The sequence below is a fragment of the Monodon monoceros genome, unplaced genomic scaffold, assembly GCF_005190385.1.
Source record: "Monodon monoceros isolate NGI ecotype Baffin Bay Population unplaced genomic scaffold, NGI_Narwhal_1 Super_Scaffold_13, whole genome shotgun sequence".
Classification (NCBI taxonomy): domain Eukaryota; kingdom Metazoa; phylum Chordata; class Mammalia; order Artiodactyla; family Monodontidae; genus Monodon; species Monodon monoceros.
In genome coordinates, this window is record NW_021703769.1 from 59,045,129 (window position 1) to 59,064,353 (window position 19,225).

The 19,225-nt window shown below is 46.7% G+C and overlaps 1 protein-coding gene across 2 annotated transcripts in view; it reads right to left on the bottom strand.

Moving 5' to 3' along the window:
* Window positions 1–18,322, bottom strand: part of CPPED1 (calcineurin like phosphoesterase domain containing 1) — a 114,309-nt gene extending 95,987 nt beyond the window's left edge. For both annotated transcript variants that reach the window (XM_029221824.1, XM_029221825.1), the window contains exon 1: window positions 18,161–18,322. In XM_029221824.1, the coding sequence (XP_029077657.1) occupies window positions 18,161–18,230 (70 nt within the window). In that variant the 5' untranslated portion in view covers window positions 18,231–18,322. The remainder of the gene's footprint in view (window positions 1–18,160) is intronic.
* Window positions 18,323–19,225: the final 903 nt, after the last annotated feature.

The following is a 19,225-nucleotide window of genomic DNA, read 5'->3' on the forward strand; positions in this document are numbered from 1 at the left end:
AAAAGCAGGGGCTCATGCAGGGAGGCAGGTCCTGTCTGCCACAGATGATAATATTAAGTAACATAATTAACTAATCTCAGGTAACCACAAGTTTAACGTGACCCTCCTGTACTGAGCTGAGTGAGCTCATTTGTTGCAGCCCATCCTATGAAGGCTGAAGGCTCACCTTATACAAGCCCACCTTTTCCCCCTAAAGAACTGGAAATTGTGCCGGAGGGATTCTCAGGGTTACTTTACCCAACACTCTCATTTAACCAAGGAGGGAATACTGAGGCCTGGCTAGGGATCTTAGTCATGGCTCAAGTTCAAGGTTACAGTTTATGAGCAGCAGCCTCTATTATTCAGCATCTCAGTGCTGCCGGGCTGGCCTGCAGAGGAAAGAGCCATGAAGAAGACAGAATGTTCTCTAGGCTGCCTGCAAGTTGCCCACCTCCATAAAGACATTTTTTGTCTCCAAAAAGTTTCCTTTAAATGGCACATCTTGATGAGTACGAAGACAGTACACAAAGATAATGCTGACAAGGCTCAGAGCCTTTCCCCAGGAAGTTGTGATGCTCACAGACCCTGCCAATAGCAAAGGGCCCAGGACATCTATTTTCTGTGGGATGCTAACTGGTGATCTCCTCAAGACATTACAAACTTTAGGTCTCTCGATGCGATCTGATTAGCAGGTGTATTCTGTTTGGCACACACAGTGTTTATAAAATTTTGAATTTGTTGCCAACAATTTAAATGCATGAGTTTCATATATACAACTGGCTTTCTGGATTCTCATGGAAAATCTGGCCACACCAGGCCCAAATGGAGTGTGCCAACGATTGGCTGGGACTGAGCAGTAACTGCCCCTTTACTGGCATGAATGCTCTGGAATTCACTGCAGTCCACACCTGGCCCCATTCACCACCTGGCCCCTGAAGACATCTGGGATGAGAAGCCCTTATCCACGGTAACCCTTCCATTTTGCTTAGAGGTACAGAGGAGGAGACTCACAAGGTCAAGGGTAAATAACTTGATCAAGACTAACAAGGCGTGAGGGGCAGAACCAGGCCAATTACACCACAGAGCCCTGACTTCAGGGCAGGTGATCACACAAGTGAAATTAAAGAAAAGACTCATCCGGCTAGGAGTGCCAAGGTCTGCTCAAATGACAAGCTGGAAGAAAACAAGCCCCAAGCTACCAAAATAAATTGCCATAATTTAGTATGTTACCATAGCCTGAATCAAATTTTAAGATTAATTGAAAAATACTTTTTAAAGAAAAAACGGGCCTTAGAAAGAAATCTGACTCATCCGTCATATACAGAGTAACAAGATTTGGCCACTTCCAATTTTCAGCTAATGGATAGAGACTGTCATAGAAACAATCTTTCAAAATCGAGGGATAAAAAGGACATTGGATTTTGGGTGGTATTAAATCATGGTCAGGAAAGGCCTGTGAGTCTCCTTTAAGCATTACTGAGTACAAAGCAACTGTATACAGAAAAGAATCTTAAAAACCTTTTAAAATTCACATGATTCTTTACCATTAAGCCTTCCTATGAGATTCTGTTTATGTGCCAATATCTTGCCTGAAAAACAGACATTCAAATTGCAATTGTTCTTTACAGTTTGCACCTTTAATATCACGAACTAAATGTTTTCTTGAATTTGTCTCCGACAATATATTTCCTCTCACTCATTTTTATCATGCCTTTTGGGCACATTTGTCAATTGTTAATGAAAGTTGACTTTTTAATATACACCAAGAATTAGAAATCACTTTCTAGATTTCTAGATTTCTAGAAATCCTTTCATTCTTACCAGTTAATCAATAACTAACTATAATGAACGCACCCCCCCCACACACAAAAGCAAATGAATCACTACTTCCATCACCCAACTAGGAAAAGGCCTACGGGAGTGAGCCATGTCACTAATTAATACCTAATATTCTAATAATTTATATTTTCATGATGTGCTAAACCTGCCACTTTATAGGCAACCCCAAATAATTCAAGGTGGAATACAATGACAAACAGCTTTCTTAATTTACTTTTTATAAATAAGAGTCTCATTTTCTAAATCTAGTTTGACTTTCGGAAGACAGAATTAAAATTACAAGATAGTGGTTAAGAAGTGTGAGAGCTACAACACATCACTACATTGTAAGAATATTTAAGAATTCAATGTTCTGACTCCTGTTAACGAATCTGACTCAAAATAATACATAAATTGGGACTATAGAGGCCACATTTCTCCACTGGACTATAAAGTTAGAGAATTAACTCAGCATTAACTGAGAGCGTCACTGTCTTGGGTCAGGCGTCCACCATCCCCACCTGGAGCTACCAAGACAGCTCCATGCAGGACTCCCTGCTCGGATCCATCTCAGTCAATCACTGCCATCGTGACTCTATAAAATGCTTACCCTGGTCATCAAACTCCCTCGCTGAAGGGCCACTACCTTCTAATCTCCATAAGGAAAGGCCCACATTTGCTTTCCCTTTCCAGTATTCTGTCAGCATGTTATCATTTGGTCCCTGGCAGGTGGGAGGCATTCAGTAAACATCTGGTGAAGGGATAAATGAAGATGTCAGTGGATCCTCGCTCATTCTGGCACCTGGTGCTAAAACACAGCCCGAAATTTTTCCATCTGTACTGATTACTGTTCCCACTAGACCAGTGGCTCTAAACCGGGGATGATTTTGATCCCCAGGGCACATCTGATGTCTGGAGACATTTCTGGATATCACACTGGGAGGGGGATGGTGCTTCTGGCGTCCAGTGGACAAAAGCTGGGATGGTGCTAAACATCCCACATTACACAGGGCAGCCCCACAAAAGAATCCAGCCCATGTCAACAGCGAGACTGAAGAACCCTGCACAAGACATACCACAGGATCCCACCACGTGGACCCTTCTCTGCTCCTCAAACACGCCCCATGCTTTCCCGCCCCTTCCTCCAGGGGGTGCTCTCCATTGTAACAGCTCCTCCTGCTGAGGTGCTGTCTATCCTTCCGGGCCCAGCTCACATGCCACTTCCCCCGCCCCGGCAAGCGGATGCAGCTCTGCCTCTTCCCCTCATTCAGAAAGTTTGCTCTGAGGACGGGTGTCATGTTAGTCACCAGACATTCAACTGGTGGGCAAGGCCACAGGTCCCATTCCTTAAGACCTTACAAGGACTTCCCTGGTGGCGCAGTGGTTAAGAATCCGCCTGCCAATGCAGCGGACAAGGGTTCGATCCCTGGTGCTGCGGAGCAACTAAGCCCGTGCGCCACAACTACTGAGCCTGCGCTCTAGAGCCCACGAGCCACAACTACTGAGCCCACGTGCCACAGCTACTGAAGCCCGCGCACCTAGAGCCCGTGCTCCGCAACAAGAGAAGCCCGCACACCGCAACGAAGAGCAGCCCCCACTCGCCGCAACTAGAGAAAGCCTGCGCGCAGCAACGAAGACCCAATGCAGCCAAATAATAAATAAAAATAAATTAATTAATTTAAAAGAAAAGACCTTCAGAATGGTGGTGAGACAGAAAACGAACAGGTCAACAACTAAGCTCATTACACACTGTGCTCCTTGGTGCCGCAGAAGTAATCAGGGTGATCACGGACGGAGCAACTGGTGGGTGGGAGAGCTCTGTGGTAGATGGAGGAGTGAGGCAACACAGGAGATGAGATCTGAGGACGAGACAAAGCCAGGCGGGGGGCTGGGGAGATGCACCCCAGACAGAGGGCACAGCAAGGACCAGACTCTGAGACCAGGGGTAATATGAATATTGGGGATAAAACAGATCATACCCGGACATGTGGGCTTGGGGAAGGGCTTCAAGCCCCTGTACCACTTTGGGCCTCCATCTCCCAAAGCCCTAACCTTGTCCCAGGACAGCCCAGACTCTGAGGCTTGAGTGCCAGGATCAAATCCCATTTCCACCCTTTACCAACTCTGTGACATGATGCAAGTTCCTTAACCTCTTAAGGCCTCAGTTTCCTTATCTGTAAAGTAAGAATAACTCACCTACCTCAAAAGGGTTGTTGTGAAGAATTAACTGAGTTAATACATGTGAAGCATTTGGACTTGGCACATAGTAAGCAGTCAAGTGTGCGCTTCTATTACCATGACTGTTATCCACGGTAACTCCTACCCCTGTCTTAGCAGACAGCGTTCTCAAAATCTTACCCATTTCTTTGTTTCCCATAGCACATAGTGGGGCTCAGAAAATATCTGATGGTATATATGTGTATATGTATGTATGTACGTATGTATGTGTGTGTGTGTGTGTGTGTGTACGCTTTGGTCTTAACATCTTTTCCTTTATATACTGTGGATATTGCTTTGGTTATAAAATGGCAAAGACGGGCTGCTTTACAGCTGCCCAGAAGCTTTCTAGCTAAAGAGCAAACGCCAACGAAATGCAATTTTTGCAGTTTCTCACAGCAGCGATCTGCACAGTGAATCACAATCTAAATGTCTTCAGCAATGCCCCTCATCTTCTCTGGGGACTAATCTTATTTCAGTGGTTAAAAAACAAAAACACACAACAGTAGCAAAACAATCTTCACCGCTTTGGGACTCTTTCTGGCTTAACAATCCAAATGTCCCAAAGGTAGACTGCCAGAACTTAATGCAGCGGCTAACGGTGTCTTTCACTGCTGGTTGCCTAGGGCTGGGGGGATGGGGGTGGGTCGGGGGTGACAACTGAGGGGTGTGGGGTTTCTTTCTGGGGTGGTGAACATGTTCCAAAATTTGTGGCAATGGTGGTACAGCTCTGTGAATAGACTAAAAGCCACCGAATCGTTCACTTTGAAAGGGTGAATTGCGCGGTATGTGAAGCTGTTTAAAAAAGTAGTGTCCTTCAGGGACCCTCCGCCCCCAAAATAATTCAGTGCGACAGCAAAATACTCAGTCTCCAAATTACGTTTCCTAAGTACCAAAGTGAATTTACCCAACCTCTTTTCTCGGCCCACACGCATCCAAAAGGTAGCTTTTTGAGATACGCAAAAGCTTCTGAGTCATAGCTTGGCTGCCACGCTTGCTGTCTGGGGATGAGGGGCCTGCCAGCATCTTTATCTGCAACCCTTCAGAGAAGTAAGAAGGCAGATGCGCCAGGACTACTTGGCCAGGCGGCTTTCAGCATTCCTGGCTTCGGCCAGCGCTGTTCTGGACAACGTCTAAGTGGGGAAAAAGACATTTTCCATACCTCTCTCACTTTTCAAAAGCAGAACTCCATGGAGGGTCTGCATGTTTTGGGTGGAGGTTTGCTATGACTTTTGCGCCATTCCCCGTGTTTCACTGCCAAGAGAGCCTGCGGCTGCTGGCCCAGGGGGTGGTGCTTCAGGAAGAACTGGAAGGTGCTCGCTGTGGACAGAGGCAGCCCTGCAGGCACAGGCTGAGCAAACGGAGGCCCTGGATGGGAGGAGAAGGCCACCCTTACTTGGGGCAGATGCAGCTCCGAGAGGGGGCAAGGAGAGGAGGGACCCGCCTGGGAACAAGCACCGGCCCCAGCGGGTGCCTCTGAGTAAGGCACCAACTGCCCAGTGGTGCGTGGTTTGCAAGGGTCCTGTTGATTGGCTCAATACCTTGGTTTCTGTTGGTTTTGTCCAGAGAAAACATGATGTGTGTAAGCTGTGGGTTAGGTGGATACACACACATGATCCCGTGGGTATTGTACTCATTTTCATTCATTTATTCACATAATGAAAGGCCACTGAAGGTCCACTACTACCAGGCACCGTCCTAGGCCTGGGCTTCCTGCTCCACCCCCAAGGAATTTATCACCTACAGGCAGGAAAGGACATCAAAGTCAGAGGAGTAAAGACACAACTCTAAGTTGTAACAAGTATCATAAAAGAAAAGAATGGGTGAAGGCGAATGGCAGTGGACCTAACTTAGAATAGGAGAAGCAGCACAGGCCTGAAGAATGAGGAAGAGAGGGAAGAGGAGGGGGACAGAGAAAAGCCAAGGCAAGGGCTGACAGACCCAGTTTTTGTTTCAAAGACATGACTCTGGATGCTGTCCAGGGAAGAGACTGGAGGGACAAGAGGGACTCAGAGGCTGCTGGGACTGTCCGGGTGAGAGGCAGGGTAGGTGGGGTGGCCGGGCTCACGGTGGTGGGAGCCAGGAAGCAGAGAAGTAGATGAAGCCCAGGTGTGCCCTGGGGGTGCGTGGATGGGACTGTGGGCGGCCGGGACACGGAGAGGAGGGCGAAGCAGAGGTCAGGAGCGACTCGCAGACTACTGGTCGGACAGAGCTAGGGGAGACTGGGAAGGGGCAGACTGGGGGGAAGACAAGGTGCTCCGTTCTGCTCCAGTGTATTCTGGGGGCGGGGCCAGAGGGCAGGAAGCCTGAAGAGCTGTGTCCTCCTCTGGATCCTCCCACTTACTAGTTTGGAGCCTGAAATCACCAAAGTGCCCCCACATAGATGAAATCAATGCACTCGTCATCCTGGCTGCTCCTTAAGACAGATCTGGCCAATACTCGGCCTCCTTCTTACAAATGAGGACCTGTGCCATTAGCTTGACAAAGATTTTTCTTCTTTTCCTTTAAACAAGGCTATGTGGGGGAGTCTGGACATTCTTTCGCTCAACAAATATTTCCTGGGTGTCTGACTCCACATTCTCTTGGTCCTGAGAGTGGCTGGCAGCAGTTCTGGGCCTTCTGGAGTCTCCAGGTGCCCTGGCCCCGTGTTACTGCCCCTTGCTCGTTGGAGGGTTTGACAAAGTTAAAAATCACACACTGCACAAATATAAAAAGTTGTCAGTTAGTCTTCTCTGTGAAGAAGATGCTCTCTTAACAGACGTCCACTAGACCAATGTGAAGGAGTCATCAACACTCTCCATGCCTCCACGAAGGCTCTGACCATGGCCTAGGGCAAGCTGATGGCCTTCCCATGCTCTACGCACCTCTGCCCCGCCCCTCATGGAGTGTCTGTCAGGAGGTGCCCCCAAATCTGTTCATGCTAGCACTTAGTTTTAAATCACCTAATTTAATCAAACATGTAAGCCAGAGAAATACAAATGTAAAAAGGGTTGTTTCTAATAAAGCAACGATGGATGCTTTGGGAAGACTCAATAAAAGCAAGCTGGTAAAAATAAAATACTATTGAATTAGGTGTCGGTGAGGCAAGTGTGAAAGATGTGATGAAAAAATATAAAGCTAGAAGAATCCTTCGCTCAGACTGCTCTCTAGGTGATTTTTAACTGACTGCTCCACTGCAAAAAAACCCAAACTGGAAAAGATTCGTTATGGGTGTTGTTTATGCAAGAAAGGCTCCCGGGCAGGCCCATCTGTAAACCCATGCTCCAAGACATGACCTTGGCCTTGATCAGTAACTGAATTTACATTTATAGTTTACATTAAAATGAAATGTCAAAAATGTGTAATTTTTTTAACGATTCCCCTCTTTAGCTAATTTTTTCTATTCATTGACAAACTACCAGGCTTCTATTGTAGTTAAAAAAAAAAAAAGGAAAACTTCTAATAAGACGCTTACTCCACATCATACGTAAAAATTTATTCAATATGGACCCAGATCTAAATGTAACAGCTCCAACTATAACACTCTTAAAAGAAAACACAGGCGTAAATATTCACAATTTGGGTTTAGGTAAAGATTTCTTAGATATGGCATCGAAAGTACAAGTAATAAAAGAAAAAGTTGATAACTGGGACTTCATCAGAATTAAAAACTTGGGTCCTGCAAATGATATCATCAAGAAAGTGAAAAGATAAGCCACAGAATGGGAGAAAATATTTTCAAATCATATATTTGACAAGGGACTTGTAACTAGAACATATAAAGAACTCTTACAACTCAATAATAAAAACAGAAATAACTCAGGCAAAGGATCTGAACAGACATTTCTTCAAAGATTACAAATAGCCAGTAAGCACATGAAAAGGTGTTCAACATCATTAGGCATTAGGAAAATGCAAATCAAAACCACAATGAGGACTTCCCTGGTGGTGCAGTGGTTAAGAATCTGCCTGCCAATGCAGGGGACAGGGGTTTGATCCCCTGGTCTGGGAAGACCCCACATGCCGTGGAGCAACTAAGCCCGTGCATGCACCACAACTACTGAGCCTGAACTCTAGAGCCCGCGAGCCACAACTACTGAGCCCACGAGCCACAACTACTGAGCCCGCGAGCCACAACTACTAAGCCCGTGCGCCTAGAGCCCGTGCTCCGCAACAAGAGAAGCCACTGCAGTGAGAAGCCCACGAACCACAACGAAGAGTAGCCCCCACTCACCGCAACTAGAGAAAGCCTGCGTGCAGCAATAAAGACCCAACGCAGCCAAAAATAAAATAAATTAAATAAATTTATTTTTTAAAAAAACCACAGTGAGATTCCACTTCACACGCATTTGCTTGGTTATAATCAAAAAGACAGACAATATCAAGTGTGAATGAGCATATGGAGAAATTTGAACCTGTATGCACTGCTGCTGGGAATGTAAATGGTGCAGCTGCTTTGGAAAACAGTTTGGTGGTTCCTTAAAATGTTAAACACAGTTACTTATACGACCCAGCAATTCCAATCCTAGGTATCTACCCAAGAGAAATGAAACATATGTCCATACAAAAAGACCTCTAGGGCTTCCCTGGTGGCGCAGTGGTTGAGAGTCCACCTGCCGATACAGGGGACACAGGTTCGTGCCCTGGTCTGGGAAGATCCCACATGCCGTGGAGCGGCTGGGCCCGTGAGCCATGGCCGCTGAGCCTGCGCTCCACAACGGGAGAGGCCACAACAGTGAGAGGCCCGCGTACCGCAAAAAAAAAAAAAAAAAAAAAAAAAGGACCTATAATGTGGATGTTCATAACAGCTTTATTCATGATAGCCAGTGTCCCAATGGGGGAATGTCCGTCAATGTCCAAAAAATATCGAAATGTTCACCAACAGGTAAACGGATAACAAAATGCGGTAATCCATACACTGGAATACTGTTCAGTAACAAGGAACAAAGTGCTGATACACACTGCAACATGGCTGAATCTTAAAAAGATTATGTTAAAGGAAAGAAGCCAGTCACAAAAAACCACAGATTATATGATTCCATTTATATGAAACGTCCAGAAAAGGCAAAGCAGGGAGGTAAATTAGTAGTTGACTGTGCTGGGATTGGAAACATAAAGAGACTGAAAATGGACACAAAGTATCCTTTTTTGGGGAGACTGAGAGGTTCTAAAATTCTGATGTTGTACCACTCTGTAAATTTATTAAAAACCAGTGAAACTTGAAATGAGTGAATCCACATACTGCGGAGCAACTAAGCCCGTGCGCCACAACTACTGAGCCTGTGCTCTAGAGCCCGCAAGCCACAACTACTGAAGCCCATGCGCCTACGGCCCATGCTCTGCAACAAGAGAAGCCACCACAATGAGAAGCCCGCGCACGGCAACAAAGAGTAGCCCCCACTCACTGCGACTAGAGGAAGCCTGTGCGCAGCAACAAAGACCCAATGCAGCCAAAAATAAATTAATTAATGAATTTAAAAAATTAATTAAAAGCATTCATTTCATTTCCTTCATTGATAAGTTTGAATTTTTTACGCCACAATATTTTCAACCCCCTTCAGACTTGAACAAACATTTCCAGGCCTACTATTTCTAGAGAGGTTCTTAGGTGAGACCTGGAAGGGATGAAGTACATTATTCTTTAGAGATTTCACTTATTCTCTGCGAGAGGGTTTCCAGAAGGGACCAAGAAACATTCAGAATCAGTGAATAGAGTTGGCTCCTCTGAAACAGCTGTGGAGGTTTAAAATGTCCAAGGAAATCATCATTTTAGGTAAACCACTGAAGATCCCTGTTCTCTAAGGGGGGAAATATTCCAGTGGTAAAATGAACTGGAAAAACTGATTAGGACCTGAAAACAATTAAAGATAGGTAATTCTGAAACATATTTTATCTTGATATTTCTCCCTTTGAGAATTTCTTCAAAACAGATGTTGTAAACTTTTCAGAAAGACAATTATTTGTTAGGAGAAAGTAGTCTTAATTAGGATACATGTCAAGGAAATATAATTATTAATTTGCCTAATTAAAATGAATATTTGAACATGCCTGAGGATTGTGAGCCTTCTCAGGTGAGACACGTACAACTTACTTTCTATAAACATCTGTTGACAGAGCCTAGCAGGTTGTGTTAACAGGAAATGGATGACTGAAGCCAGGCCTCACATACAACACTCCCGGAAGAAGTGCGTGGGAATACTGTTACTCAAAAACTATCGGGGGAAATGGTGTTAAAGTGCTTGCCATGGACTGTTTGTGTCCCCCCAAAATTCTTACATTGAAATCTAACCCCAAATGTGATGATATTTGCAGATGGGGACTTTGGAGGTGATTAAAGCCTGAGGGCTTAGTACTGGGATTACTGCCCTTATGAAAGAGACCCTAGAGCACTCACTCCCGCTTTCCTCCATGGGAGGACACAGCAAGAAGACAGCCATCTACTATAATGATGGTTACATGTTATCATACAGTACATGTACATTGTACATAAAATGTACAACTCTAAGAGTGCACTGTAAGGTAAACTGTGGACTTTGGGTGATTAAGTTGTGTCACTGTATGTTCAGCTGTAACAAACATACCACTCTGGCGGGGGATGCTGACGATGGGCAGGCTGTGCACGTGTGTGCACAGGGCATGTATGAGAACTCTCTGTACCTTCCGCTCAATTTTGCTATGAACCTAACACTGCTCTAAAAAATAAAGTCTTAAAAAAAAGAGAGAAAAAAAAAAAAGACAGCCATCTATGAACCAGGAAGAGGGTTCGCACCAGACACTGAATCTGCAGGTTCCTTGACCTTGGACTTCCAGCCTCCAGAGTGTGAGCAATATATTTCTGTTGTTTCAAGCCATCCAGCCTATGGTGTTCTGTTAGAGCAGCCTGAGCTGGGTAAGACAGCACTCTTTCATTTACTTGACAAGCTTCACTTGAGAAACAAACTGTTTAATTCTGGAGGGGGCTTCCAGGAGGGAGTGTGAGGGTTATCAGGGTTGTGATTTGAGGCACAGTTGCTTGAGTTCACCAAAACCTCTTTGAGAGGCAATGTGTATTTTGGCAAGAGACAGAAAAAGCCAGTTCCTTTCCTTTCTCTTCCAAACCTGCCCTTGGGGCAGCTCTACCAGCTTACTACCTGCCCACAGAGCCTGAACTGGCAATGGACCCTCCAAGAGGATCGCTCAAAGTCACCAGCAACACTAATAGGGAACTAGGACCCAGGTAAGTCAGTGACAGCAGTAGAGGCAGCTCAGGGGTAGACTAGGTGCTCAACTTCTAGTGAAGGGTTCTGAGCCTGACCCTCCAAGGCCGGGCCTCTAGAAGCCCTGAGCTGTATGATGCATACTGGGCATGCCCACTGGGGCTCTCAACCCACAGAGGAGACCAAGTGCAGGCCCCACTTCTAGAAGTCCTGGATCATTTTCCCTCCTCCTATCTCCACCCCCTCCGCACCCCACTCTTTTCCAGGTGAGCACCTCTCTTGCTCTCTGGTCCCACGGCAGCCCTGGGGCAGCTCCAGTGGGCTAGGAAGCTTCACACCTCAGCGCCCCCATCACCTCCACCAGAAGCCCCCCACCACCACCACACGCCCCTCCAGCTGCTGGAAGTCAACAAATTCAAAGTGAACAATGTGTGCCTTGGAAATGCTGCTTCAAGACGAGTCGCTGAGCTCCAGCTTCCAATCAGATTGCACCCCAAGTTCCTCGCAAGCAGAGACTCTTCTGTTGTTACTGCTGCAGCCAGACCATTCTTTCCAAAATGGAAATCAGATCATGTGTCCTTGTGTCCTCACAAGTGCAGCTTAAAAACAAAACCTCCCCAATGACCCCTTCCCCATGCTCCAGTCTCATCCTGCACCACCCAGCTCCAGACTCAGGGGCTTCTTTCTCCCCTCACCCTTCCCTTTGCTGTCCCACCATGTCAGACTTTCACACTTGCTCCACCTGTGGTCTACAACGGTCCTCCCCCTCCCTTCAGAGCCCAGGAACCTCCTACTCATCCTTCAGCAATCAGATGACACACCCCTTCCCCAGGGGAGCCCTCCCTGCAGGGCCTTATTAAGATGCCCCTCACTTCCTGACAAGTGAATTTCCTCACTTCCCTGACACTTGCCACAGCTGGGATTTATGACGGTTTGTGTGATTGGCAGGTTAATGGTAGGCTCTCCAAGTAGCTACATGCCAGAGGTGAGGAATCATATCTGGTTTTCACTCATCACTGCACTCTGGGATCTAGCACAATGCCTGGGACAAGGGAGGTGCTTAGTACATTTGATGAGTGGGCAAATGGATGAACCAATAGACAAATGGATGAACAGACAGATGAAAAGATGGACAAATGATGGACAGACTGGTGGATGGACGGTCTGGTAGATAGATGGATAGACAGAAAAACAGTTAGATAGAAGAAGGGAGAGATGGTCGAAGAAGAAATTTGTTCCCAGGGCCAACCCCTCTTCTGAGCCCTCAATGCCAGCTTTTCCCATCTCCTCAGATATTGCTCTCCAACAATTATCCTGCCTTTTGCATTTTTCAACCCCAGATCCATCTCAGACCAATCATGTGACCTTGGGCAAGTTGCCTAGCCTTCCTGAGATTGATTTTCTCCCACTGTAAAAAGAGGGTAACCCTAATAGCTAGCTCAACAGGACTACTTTGAAGATTACATGAGATAATCCACATACAGCACAGAGTATAGTGCCTGGCACACCGTAAACACCTGATAAACGTTAGATGCTCCTGCTGTTCTTATCACCATTAGTACTACCGCAAACCCTTCAGCCCTCCTTCAGCATTGCTCCTCCTTCAAACTGCTACTACCCTATGTCTACCCTGGATCACCAAACGGCTCCATACAGAATCCTGCCTTCGCTGACTGCACATCCTCAATCTCCACCATTCCTCAAAAGCCATGCACCAGGCTTCCTCCTACAACTGTACTGAAACTGTCCTGAAGGTGACATAACAAACCTGCCATCCTCTGCTCAGCTAACACTCACCTACATGTCTGCAGCATCTGAGCCTGTGGACCACCCTGCCTTAAGCCCTCCTCCCCAACTTTGGTACCTTTGGTACCAAGGCTGGCTCCTGGATTTATCTTCCAAAATTTCTGGTTGTTTCCTGCTCTGAGACCTTCAGTGTGTCTTTTCCTTCTTCTGACCCCCTAAACGATGGCACATCCTAAGGTTACACACACACACACCCCGTCCACTATTCCACACCTTGCCCCTCAGGAATGCCACCGACTCCTACAGCGATATCATCTACTTGCCTCTCTGTGGATGGCACCCACACCTCCATCCCCAGCTGTGCGCCGCACCCTGCAAGTTGCCTCAGATTTCCTGACTGCACCTCAAAGCCACCACTTCCCAAATTAATCCCATCAAACCTGGCCCTACTCCTTACTCCCTGATTTCAATTAACAGTCTCACCATCACCCAGGACCAATGCTTAAAATCCCGATTCCCAGGCTTCCCTGGTGGTGCAGTGGTTAAGAATCTGCCTGCCAATGCAGGGCACACGGGTTCGAGCCCTGGTCCAGGAAGATCCCACATGCCGCGGAGCAACTAAGCCCGTGCGCCACAGCTACTGAACCTGCGCTCTAGAGCCCGTGAGCCACAACTACTGAAGCCCACGTGCCTAGAGCCCGTGCTCTGCAACAAGAGAAGCCACCGCAATGAGAAGCCCACGCACGGCAACAAAGAGTAGCCCCTGCTCGCCGCAACTGGAGAAAGCCCACGCACAGCAACGAAGACCCAACACAGCCAAAAATAAATAAAATAAATTAATTAAGAAAAAAAAAGCTTAAAAAAAATCCCGATTCCCACTGCAGTGGCCTACAGAGCCCACCAGTTGCCGAGAATTATTTTTTGTGCCACAGCTCTGCTTAGATTATGAGCCCTTGCCTTCCCCTTGACTTTTTTTTACTCATCACAAGATACTACAGAGTGCAATAGGAACACAGTAAATACTTCCTGAACTGAAAAGAGACAGTGCAGAGTCACAAGGAACTCTCATACCCTGCTAGTGGAAGCATAAGTTGGTGCAAACATTCTGGAAGGCGATTTGACAAGATCTAGCAAAGCTGGAAAAGATCATACCCTACAACTCAGAATTTCGCTCCTCTGGGCACATGCCCTGGAGAGATGTTTCCCTGTATCCACAAGAAGGCTTGTACCAGAATGTTCATAACAGCACCGTTACCAAGACTGAAAAACAGAAATAACTGAATGTCCATCATATCAGGATCCTAGCAGGAAATAGCTGGCATACTCAAATCAGGGTAATTAAAGGAGCGTTCAGTAGTCCAACACAGAAAAGCAGAACTACATCTGAAAGGAGGGAGAAAGTGGTTACCCAAATCTGAAAAGAGAGTTCCAGCAGAAAGCCTACCTTGAAAGAAGCAGTGAATTTCAGGTAAGGAATACAGTCAGATTGAGGCAACCCCACAGGGACTAAACCAGGGGAATAAACAGCCTGACAATTGTTTTCCCCACCCTCTAATCTCCAGTCAGGACGCCCCACCGGCTGAACCCAACAGCAGGCCAGAGGGCAAGGAGCCCCCGGATGAAGCCCAAAGATGGCAACCTCCTGGGGCGTGGCGGAGCAGGGAGAGAGTGGATATGGAGAGGCAAGAAGATCCTCAGCATATCCAGCAACAGAATGTATCAATATATGCTGATACAATGGCTACTGCCCAGCAGGAAAATGAGCAGACTAGAGCTACTTAGACCAATATGGATAAATCCCCAAAACCTCACATTGGTTTGAAACTGAGTGGGACCCTGTGGGGCCCGCCAGGGCACAAAAGCCCTTCCACGTCTCCCATTTCTTGTTTGCAGATAAAGGCTTTAGTATCCTAGACCTTCCCTGAGTTCCAAGGGCAGATTCAAGGAGTTACTAATTAGGGAAGTGAGGAAATGCAGAAACAAAGGAAAAGCAGTCAAGAAACAATAGTTCAGCGATAAAAGAGTCTCAGTTCCTAACTGGACAGATACATGTAAAAGAATGAAGTTAGAACACTCCCTAACACCACACAAAATAAACTCAAAATGGATTAAAGACCTAAATGGAAGGCCAGACACTATCAAACTCTTAGAGGAAAACATAGGCAGGACACTCTATGACGTAAATCACAGCAAGATCCTTTCTGACCCACCTCCTAGAGAAAGGTAAATAAAAACAAAAATAAACAAATGGGACCTAATGAAACTTCAAAGCTTTTGTACAGCAAAGGAAACCATAATCAAGACCAAAAGACAACCCTCAGAATGGGAGAAAATATTTGCAAATGAAGCAACTGACAAAGGATTAATCTCCAAAATTTACAAGCGGCTCATGCAGCTCAATATCAAAAAAACAAACAACCCAATCCAAAAATGGGCAGAAGACCTAAATAGACACTTCTCCAAAGAAGATATACAGATTGCCAACAAACACATGAAAGGATGCTTAACATCACTAATCGTTAGAGAAATGCAAATCAAAACTGCAATGAGGTATCACCTCACACTGGTCAGAACGGCCATCGCCAAAAAATCTACAAATGATAAATGCTGGAGAGGGTGTGGAGAAAAGGGAACCCACATGCACTGTTGGTGGGAATGTAAATTGATACAGCCACTATGGAGAATACTACGGAGGTTCCTTAAAAAACTAAAAATAGAACTACCATACGACCCAGCAATCCCACTACTGGGCATATACCCTGAGAAAACCATAATTCATAAAGAGTCATGTACCACCATGTTCACTGCAGCTCTATTTACAATAGCCAAGACATGGAAGCAACCTAAGTGTCCATCAACAGATGAATGGATAAAGAAGATGTGGCACATATATACAATGGAATATTACTCAGCCATAAAAAGAAACAAAACTGAGTTATTTGTAGTGAGGTTGATGGACCGAGAGATTGTCATACAGAGTGAAGTAAGTCAGAAAGAGAAAAACAAATACCGTATGCTAACACATATATATATGGAATCTTAAAAAAAAAAATTGGTTCTGAAGAACCTAGGCGCAGGACAGGAATAAAGACGCAGACGTAGAGAATGGATGTGAGGACGTGGGGAGGGGGAAGGGTAAGCTGGGACGAAGTGAGAGAGTGGCATGGACATACATACACTACCAAATGTAAGATAGATAGCTAGTGGGAAGCAGCCGCATAGCACAGGGAGATCAGCTCAGCGCTTTGTGACCACCTAGAGGGGTGGGATAGGGAGGGTGGGAGGGAGATGCAAGAGGGAGGAGATATGGGGATATATGTATATGTATAGCTGACTCACTTTGTTATAAAGCAGAAACTAACACACCACTGTAAAGCAATTATACGCCAATAAAGATGTTTTTTTTAAAAAAAGAGTAATTCCTTAGTCTTATAGTTCCCTCAAGAGATGTGCCTAACAATCTGATACAGTCTTCAAGTTCTGCAGGCCCCCACCCAGGTGAGGGATGGTAAGTACCTGCTGAGACCCCAGACTGGTCAGAACCAGAAGGCTGATGCTTGAGATTCCTGGACCACCATCCTGTTACCTCACCAGCAACCAATCAGAAGAAAGTCATTCACCCTGCAGCTGTCACCCCAAATGTTGCCTTTTAAAACTCTTCCCTGCTTCTCCATTGGGGATTTCCCTGGCGGTCCAGTGGTTAGGACCCTGTGCTTTCACTGTCAGGGCCCGGGTTCAATCCCCGGTTTGGGAACTAAGATCCCACGGGCCACGTAGCGTGGCAAAAACAAAACCAAAAACAAACCTCTTCCCTGAAAACTACAGGGAGAGCTCGGGTCTTCTGAGTACGAGTTACCTGTTCTCCTAGCTTGGCCCTGCAATAAACCTTTCTCTGCTCCAAACTCTGATATTTTGTTTGTTTGGCCTCACTATGCATGGGGCGCACAAGCTTGGGTTTGAAAACAGCTTGAAAAAGGCATATTAAAATATTTAGAGAATGGTCACCACAACAGACTGTATTTTCTAAAATCCACCTCAGCTAGATTTCTGGCCTTACATGCTCTTCCAGAACCTTGCCACCCCCCACCAACAGCTGCAAAGAAAGAAAAGAATAAGGCTTTTGGACAGGAGTTACAGGAGAAACCCACTTTAGTAAGGGTAGCCAGGGAAAATCTGTCTGAGAAAGTGACTGAACTTTAAATAAAGTGTGAAGGTTGAGAAAGTGCTATTAGCTAGGCGAGCAAAGAGCAAGCACAAAAGCCCTACGGAAATAAAGGACTTGGACTTTTAAAATTGGAGTTAAGAAAACCAGTGAAGCAGGAGAACTGGGCAAGGGGAAGAATGGTGAGCATGAAGCAAGAAAGGTGAGTACAAGTCAGATCACGCAGCGTGTCTGGGGTGACTGCCCCGGGGTGACAAAAACTGGAATTTGACCACGCAGCAAAAGACGCAGGGAGGACCAATAAAACGGGCAGCAATGGTCCCTTTTATAGCTCTAGGGCTAACATTCACTTAGCACCTAGCCTATCAGGCACTTGGATACAGAAATCCTTTTAATCTGCTAACCCTCCCCTATGCGGTAAGTATTAACAAACCCATTTTCACAGCGAGGCAGATTATCTAAATCCAAAATCCAAGCACTTAACCCCACACGGCTCTTCTGCCTCCCCTCTCCAGTTCTGATGGGCACTGCTAACATTTTGGTGGATGACTATTATAGAAGGTAACCATGATTATGGAGTATAAACTACATCGTGGTGAATGACCATAATAAAAATAACCGCATCTCACGTGCACCCAGCGCTTATCCTGTGCCACACACAACCTCGCTGCGATTACTCCCCTTTTACAGATGAGGAAACTGAGACCAATACTCGCTGAGCAACGTGTCCAAGGCAGGGCTTTGAAACCAAGTCCAACTGCAGAGCCCACGCTATTAACTATGCTTTGCTGCCTCACTCTAGCTTCTCTCAGGGAGCCTTGGTCAAGGCCAGCGAGGCTCCACGACCGTACCCCTTGCCCAGACACTCTTCTTTCAAAAGCGCCCCTGGAAGCCCCAAGTGCGGCCGGTGCGACCTCTATTGCGGTCCCCAGCCCCCGGGTGCAGCCCCCGGGTGCAGCCCCCACTGGGGTCCGGCTGGAGGCGCACATCCCGACCGAACGTTCCCGCCGAAGGTTCCGCAGCCCTGAAACCATCCCCCTCCCAGGCGAAGGGCAGGCAGTACCTGAGGAAAACGCGTCCAGGGTCCTGCCCCGAGCTCTGCGGAAAACACCTCCCGCCTCCGCAGCCGACATGGCAAGTTTTCCGCCTCGAAGGAGTCCACTGCGTAGGAGGGAGCGGCGCGACTCCTTACCGCCCAACTGCCGCTTGGTGCCTGCCCGGCTGGGGGCTGCGCCCTCTGCTCGGGGCGGGGCGGGGCCGGCGGGCGCGCGGGGCTCGGTCGCTCGGGGCGCCACTAGTGCTGCCTGAACGGGGCGGAAGCGTGAGGGGCCCCTCTGGGATCGACTGGGGCTCCTGGCGAGGGAGCCAACTTGCCTGGCGCCTGCGTGAACAGAGTGAGTGCCTTTGGACTCAAGGTTTGGGGGGGGCAGCCGTTCCCTAAAACTGGGGTCTTCAGGTTTAACAAATAAGAATACAGGACGCCTAGTTAAATTGGAATTTCAGATAAGCAATAAATGATAAGTATGTGCTATGCAATTTGGGAGATGCTTGTGCTAAATTTTTTGTGGTTTATCTGAAATAATTTAAGTGGGGACCTGTATTTTATCTGGGAATCGTACCTTACGGTCCAAAGGACCCGGCCTTGTCCTTGGAGGACTCGACAGGACAGTCCTCCGAGCCACCAGGTGTGATCTCTGTCACAGTTCTGAGGCATATTCAGTTTCCTAGTCATCATCACCATCATTCCATTTCAAACCAAGTCCCCCTAAAACTGAGCTCCCTTACTGAATTATGATTAATCTCACTATGCCAAATTTTACTCTCTTTCTTGTCTGGCCCCTGTTCCCCTCAGGATTGAGGACTGTCAAAGAAAAGGGGAGATTGAAACCAAGCAAGACACGGTAGGGCCTTACCGGGTACAAAAGCCCCACTGTGTCCCCTGTTGCTTTTTTTTTTTTTTAAACATTTTTTTAAATTTTATTATTTCTTTATTTATTTGGCTGCGTTGGGCTTCTCATTGCAGTGGCTTCTCTTGTTGTGGAGCACGGGCTCTAGGCGTGCAGGCTTCAGTAGTTGTGGCTCACGAGCTCTAGAGCGCAGGCTTACTCAGTAGTTGTGGCACACGAGC